We start from the raw sequence: 6831 nt of genomic DNA on the forward strand, positions 1-6831 counted from the left end.
CGGCGCCCACGCTGTCAGCGCCCTCCCGGCCGGCGCGGGAGAGGCGCGGGGGGGCCGCTCCCCATCCACCCGCGGCCGGCCCGAGCCCCGCGCGGCCCCCGCCGCCCCCCGGTCCCGTCCCGGAGGCGCCTCGCCTCCTACGTACCCGGAAAAAGCAGCCGGCGAGAGGCGATCGAAGCGGGCGGAAAAGACAATGAAAGTTAAAAGTCGTTCAGCAGAAAATGAATGTGAGCCAAGCGGCCATCTTGAAGCGAGCTGCAGACGCCGCTGTCAATGGGCAACGAGCGCAGCCGAGAGGAGCTGCGGCCGCCGCGCTCGGCTCATGCTGCCTCCCGAGCCCGGCCTCCTCCTCCTCCTCCGCCTCGGCCTCCTCCTCCTCCGCGGCCTCCTCCTCCTCCTCCTCCTCGGCCTCCAACGCCTCCTCCTCCTGGGCCTCCTCCTCCTCCTCCTCCTCCTCCTCCTCCTCCTCCTCGGCCGCCGCCGCCTCCTCCCGCTCCGCACTCGGGGGAGGGAGCGCGCGGAGGGGGCGCGATCAGTATTATTCTGCGGGGCTGGGAGGTGTTTCTAATCCGGATCGGGGCTCCCTCGCCAACATCCCCATTGTCTCGCCCCGATCTCTGCCTTTAATACTACGATTATTATTTCATAGTTGCTGTGGGGGGAGGAGGACGAGTGGGGGGCGCCGTGTGTGTGCGTGCGGAGAGGCGGGGGGAGGGGAGAAAGGATGAGGAGGGGGGAGGGGAGGGTGGAAAAAAAAATGCACCGCTGAAGGCAGAGTGGAAACTGACACCGGCTCCAAAATGGCTCAGAGTCCGCCCGCCCCCTCCCCCCGCTGCCCCCCCACCGGGTCACGTGCTCCCCTCATTCCTTAAGGGCGGCCTGGGAATTAGTGTCGGTGTAGTCGGGCCCGCGGCCGCCCCCTCCCCTTCGAGCAGCGCGACCCGGCCCCCTCCTCCTCCCTCTGCGCGGCGGCGCTGGCGCGGCTGCGGAGACATTTCTCCACAGCGCCACACGCGCCACCCTGCTCTCGGCGCGGGCATCGCTCCGGCCCCGCACACAGCTCAGCCCACCCCACCCCCCGTTATTTCTTTCTTTCCGCCGCCCGCCTCCGCCCGCGGCGCACACGTCCACTGGCTCTCGCCGAGGAGAGCGCCCGGCCACCGCCCCCGCTCAGCCCCGCCAGCCCAACGGGCTGCGGCCCAGACTCCGGCGCCGCGGCGCGGAACCTGCGCCCGAGTTGGGCTCGCGGAAACAACAGCGCCCGCCCCTGTCTTCCCGCGGCCGCGCCGGCCCCCTTCCCCGCCCGCCAGCGGCCGAGGCGGGGCGCGCGCGGGCAGTGGCTCGCTCCGGGAAGGGGCTCCGCGCGGGGGGCTTCCCGAGCCGGGCCTCGGGAGTCCCGCAGTCGAGGGTCTGGCTGCGGGCGAGCCCCCCGGCGCAGGTAACGGGACCGGCCGGCTCCCGCCGCGGGACAACCAAGTCCGCTCCCCAAGTCCCGAAGCTGGGGTCTTCAACAAACCCCGGAGATCGGATCCTTTCCCACTGTGTTTAATCCAGAGAAAAGGCGATCGTTAAAAGTTAACGCTAATCGTAATCGTATGTATGTCTTCAAAGTAATAACACACAAACTCAGATCCAAACAAACTCTCACCACTCTTTTTGTGGGAACAACTTATTTATTCAGAGTGTAATACTGTCAACTTCTTTTTGTAAGACTTGAAAAAGACCAAAATGGGATCAATGTACAGTTTATACGAAAGGTATCTGAAATACTTAGGCAGAATTTTCCTCAACTCTTTTACAAGTATAAAACGTGTCAAAATTGATGAACGACATAAATCCAAAAGGAAAAAAAAAAATCTACGTAAGAGTAGGACATCCAGCTCGCACAGACGGTGGTTCGGCCGACGACAAGGCGTTCCTGGTCTTCTTCTAGACCCGGGCGAATCGTTAACTTCCCCAAGTTACAACTGAGTTGCTCTTTCCAGACTTTTCGAAGCATCTTTAAGTTTCCCCACTAAATCCTAAAAGATGTTTATAATGCCACGTTTTTAGGACAAAACAAGACAGAAGTATCCAAGATTGAGAAAGGTGAAAGAAAAAAGTCGGGGCACTTTCTAAACGAGTTTAACATTCACGAGGATTTTTAACCTTTGACAAACCACTATCGATCAAAAGAAGATTTTCCTCTGAAATATCTCATCTTCAAGTGGGATACTTGCCCTCAGATTTGAAATATAATTTCTAACCGAATCCTCGTAACAGGCAAGATATGTCAAAACTAAATTTCTCAAGATACCTAACAAAATCTATGCTGTATTCACACTTTCTGAAAGTTTAAAGTTTGATTAATGATTACATTAAAACAATTCCACAGGAGATGCCTTTTGAAAAATTCAAAATTCATCAAAATTTCAAGTAATGCTCTTCATTTTTTTAAGCAGTAAGAAATAAATTCGTTATCATTGTCCATTAGCCAATGTAGTTTTGAATTTTTCCAGTCTTATACTGGCAATACAAAGAGTTTTAGAATTTTATGTATTTCCTCCTTTAAAAGTGATTTAAAAATTATTGAAAATCCTGTTTGAAAGTTTAGTTCAATTTCCGAAAACAAAGAAGACATTTTCAAAGACATGTTCTCAATTTTGCTTTGTCTTATTGGAGCAAACTAACCACAAGAAGAAATTTATACTCAATACTACAATTCAGAAATTTATTTTAATCAGAGGGAACAGCAAATATAAAACCAATTCTTTATGAGTAACATCTTAATTTCAAAAGTGAAGCCTACTTTAAATACTGCTTTTGAAGACCTTTCCCATTAAATCCTTAACCAACCTTCATTATCTACTGACAGATGGTTAGATAATTTTTCTTTTGAACTTTCCATAAGCATAATTCTCAATTAAACATCTATAAACAGGCATATTCGCAGGTCCTAATACTGTACCTGTAATTGTTCCATGTTGCAACTAAAACTAATCTCTGGGTGAGATCGGGAATCAGTGTTCTAGGGAAGAAAAAAAAAAGGCTGTTTATGTAAATCAAGGACATTTAAACTTTCATTTCACATTTAAATTTTAGATAAGGCTTATATGTAAATACCTCTACATTTAAGGTCACCAAATATGCAGGTCTGTACATCTTATGAAGTTGATTGGTCTAAAACAACACAATACATAATTTCAGTCTTTAACTCTATTTTTTTTTAAGTTTCCTAAATTCCCCCTAGAGAAGAGTTTATTAAACTTTACCTTTATCTGATATTCCAAACGCCAAGAAACATCAGTTATATGGGGGAGAGATCTGCCTATACTAAAAAATACAATGATAATTTTGTACATAGTATCTACATAAAAACTTCTGTTTTTACCAAGAAGGGTGTCTACCTCCCCCACCACACACATACACAATTTCAATTTACTCTGAATTTACAACATTGTTAAACTTTATTCTCAAGTTCTGAAGACTAAAGAGCATTTAAAAATTATCTCAATAAACTTTATCTTTAAAAACATTAGCTTAACTTCAATTGTTTCACTTGCCCTTTAGCCCCTTTTCTTTTGGTCAAGATCCCTGTCTTTTTGTCCTGTTTTGTTTCACACCAGCACTCTCCATTCATACCTGCAAGTGAAAAGTGGCTCAGCTTGACACCTTATACAGTACCTACCTTCCCAGTAGGCTTTCTAGGGAATTCTTATTATTCTGGAGGGGGGAAAGAAAAAAAGAAAACACATCTTTGCAAAGAGAAGAAAAATAGTAATTGTTAATTTAAAAAACTTTAAGTAAGTAACCTGATATTCCGTGCAAAACAGTTCTATTCGCTCTCTATCAAATTTACAGTCTTCTAGATAAGTGCTAAAGGAGGGGGGAAAAAAGCCAAAGTTTAGTGTCCATTTTAAAAACTGAAATTGAAATCTTAAAGGTACTATTTGAAAACAAATGGATATTTAAATAAATCCTGTACCTTAGAGTTGATTTGTCAGCTCTTTGCTTTCCTGCCTCCAGTATGTAAGTTGCAGCTGCTGTGTGACAATGTTTTAAAACCACAGGATCGATATGTTTCAAGTCTGGGTGATCTAAAATAAATTAATTGCTAGTGATGCCTGTGATAATAAATTCTTTATAGTCATGTTTCTAAAACAGGTATTTTCATTTGGGCAAAAATCCCCTTTAACAAGAACACAAAAATAATTCAACTATAAGGATTGGCAAATATAAGTGAATGAGATGAACAACAAGGTCAATGGAAAACAATAAAGAACACACATCAATAATTCTGCTGTTACCAGTCTCAATTATCTTCTTTTATTTTACCTTAATTTCTTACTGTTGTTGTTGTTTTTTTTAAACAGTAGCCCCAAAGAAAAAAAAATAACTACACAGTGATCATTACAATGCTGGGTGAAGTAAATTCAGAGGAAAATAAGATAAATATTTTACATGATGTAAATGTAAGAATGAATAAACCTTCCCTCTAGAGAATGGTTACTTTTAGGATAACTGGCTTCAAGAACAGTAATATATCAGGGGCGGGGCACGAGTTCAGAATATAAAATACAATTTTCAAAATATTTTCAGATTTTGACAGCTATCCTCTTTTTGAGATTAACCCAGGTGGTGGTTACTATTTTCGTTTAAAGAACTTCCACTTTCATACTTTTTGTACAAAGGTTTAGATCATGAAACTACAGAAAAAAACAAAATTTGAATTGTTGGGATATTTATATTTAAGAAAATGATCTAAAAGCGATCTGTCTTAAAATATGCCTTCAATCCATACTGACACGGCACTCCGCAATCACTGACCGGACCACTTCAAAGAGACTCATCTCCTGGTAACTGGTGCGGAACAGAACATTCTGCATCATAGTTTAAGATTCTAGGCGTGGAACCTGTGCAAAACATATTTAACTAGCGTGTTGGAGTGATCACAGGAACTTGAGGTGTTCTCTAAGCTGCAGAATGTCAAGACTCTGTGACCTAGTAATTACTTTGGAAACAGACTCTTTAAAACCTTTGCCAGCCTAGCACTGAACGTTTGAATTGCAGGGAGGTACCCTGATGAAGTCCAAGTGTCAACCAGCCTTTGCCTCAGACCAGGCTGAAAACCTTAGATGTTTAGGCCACAAACAAGACTTGAACACGGGCTTTACAAAGGAACAAAGAGACTGGGAGGAGAAATCAGACCAGAAACGTGTAACAAGCTATGTGCAGGTGCCAACTGGGAACACAACAATGGTCAGGGTCCGCTCCGGGTTCACATCCCCACACTCCGTCCGGAGCGAAGGGCAAAGCCGGGAGACTTCCTCTTCCCGGGGTTTTCCCCCTCTCGCTCGGTCTCGCTCCTCTTCTCCGAGCGCCCCTCCACCCAGGCCGATCTAGCGCAGAGCCGAGCGGCTTACCTAACACGGCCTCGTCCGCCTGGGCGTCCAGCAGGCTCTGGAAAGCCGCCCGGAGGAGAAGCGTGAAGGCGTTGGAGTCGAAGGAGCCAGGATCCGCCAGCATCTGGAAGCCTTTCTGCACAAACTCCGAAAGCTCCATTGTGAGCGCGCCGTGACCTTCGACACGCGCACCACGTGACACGCGCCGCGCGCTCAGCTGATGCGGCCGCGCGCGCACGCGGCTCGGGGCGGCGGCGCTGGCTGCGGGCCTCCCAGCCCGCGGCCTCCCCGCCTGCCTCCCGGCTCGCGCCTCGGCAGGCGCGCTCGTCCGCCCACCGGCCGTCGCCCGCCACCCCCGTAGTCCCCCGCGCCGCGGCTTCCGTCCAGCCCTTCCTCCTGCGCCAGCCGCGAGAGCTGCGGCGCCTCGGCAAGAAGGGCGGCCCCGGGCGCTTTGTGGACGCGCTCGGTGCTTTCTCTTCCACGCGCTGCTCACCTAGGTCTGTCACCGGCTCTGCGGGGCTCCGCTGGAGCGTTCCTTGAAAGACCCCCCTCGGAGGGGGGTGGAGGAAAGTGTCGGGATCCCGGCGCGAGGGATCCCGAAAACTATGTCTTCCTTGTTTCCTCAGCGAGAAAGTCTGCGGGAAGTTCCCATTTGAGGCGACTGGTTGTGTTGTGTTTTGTTTTGTTTTGTTTTGGGTTTGGATTTTTGTTTTGTTTTGTTTTGTTTTACTCAACAGCCTAACCTCCCAGCATTACCCTTTTGTGAGTGAGACCGTAGGCAACTAAGTTTATAATTCTTGTTTATTTTTCTTTTTTTTCATTGTCATTTCTGGGATATGGCAATTGATGCCTTCCTGCATGGACGTGTGTGTGTACGCATGTATGCATCCATGTAGTGCGCGTGTGTTCTTACTGTACCTAAACAACTGAGGGATTAATAAATTATCCACAAACATGTTTGACAGAATTATTACAACCTTACATGCCGCTGCAAAATAAATATCATCCAGAAGCAAATGTTGTGCTACTGTACTCATTACATCTCTATGGTTTTGGTTAAAGAATCTTCACATGTTTATATCAGATATTTATCTTAAATACAGTTAGGAACGGCAAGGTCTTGAGTAGAAGCGATTACTATCTCGGATATCCATAACTTTAAAGGGTCCAATATTGTATAAGGTTTTTAACTTCCCCTTTTATTGCTACAAAGTTGGAGAACAAGAGTGATTCTTTAGGGGGAAAAAAACGAGAAGCAAAGTAGATTATGCATTTTTGATCAAAAGAATTTAAAAAGGAAAGTTAAAAAGCAAGTTCTTTTCGGGTAGGGGGGAGAGATAAGGAACAAGAAAGGTGTTTTAGTGTTCAGGTACAATTGGTTGAAACAGACTCATCGTGAAACACTTCTGTGGGAATAATTTAGGTGCTTATGTGGGGGGAAAATTATATC

At 46.8% G+C, this 6831-nt stretch overlaps 2 protein-coding genes across 2 annotated transcripts in view; both read right to left on the minus strand.

The window, feature by feature from the left end:
- BMI1 (BMI1 proto-oncogene, polycomb ring finger) overlaps positions 1–229 on the minus strand; it is a 10070-nt gene extending 9841 nt beyond the window's left edge. The window contains exon 1 of the mRNA XM_059404188.1: positions 146–229. The gene's annotated coding sequence lies outside the window, so the exon portion shown is untranslated. The remainder of the gene's footprint in view (positions 1–145) is intronic.
- Positions 230–1826: 1597 nt separating this feature from the next.
- On the minus strand, positions 1827–5600 carry COMMD3 (COMM domain containing 3). The gene is made up of 8 exons (XM_059404193.1): positions 5403–5600; positions 3965–4076; positions 3792–3855; positions 3668–3702; positions 3252–3312; positions 3103–3159; positions 2948–3007; positions 1827–2021 (listed from the first exon to the last, which is right to left on the minus strand). Exons 1-8 carry the CDS (start codon positions 5539–5541, stop codon positions 1962–1964), a joined length of 588 nt encoding a protein of 195 aa, XP_059260176.1. The 5' UTR covers positions 5542–5600; the 3' UTR covers positions 1827–1961.
- Positions 5601–6831: the final 1231 nt, after the last annotated feature.

This window comes from Mustela nigripes, chromosome 6 (assembly GCF_022355385.1).
Source record: "Mustela nigripes isolate SB6536 chromosome 6, MUSNIG.SB6536, whole genome shotgun sequence".
NCBI classification, from domain to species: domain Eukaryota; kingdom Metazoa; phylum Chordata; class Mammalia; order Carnivora; family Mustelidae; genus Mustela; species Mustela nigripes.

What these genes read in the sequence shown, in the direction of transcription:
- COMMD3 (XM_059404193.1), bottom strand. Translation starts at nt 5,541, where the DNA reads ATGGAGCTTTCGGAGTTTGTGCAGAAAGGCTTCCAGATGCTGGCGGAT. An exon ending in GGCGGACGAGGCCGTGTTAG is followed by an intron (nt 4,077 to 5,402) that starts GTAAGCCGCTCG and finishes AATTTATTTTAG; the next exon opens with ATCACCCAGACTTGAAACAT. An exon ending in TGGTGACCTTAAATGTAGAG is followed by an intron (nt 3,008 to 3,102) that starts GTATTTACATAT and finishes TTTCTTCCCTAG; the next exon opens with AACACTGATTCCCGATCTCA.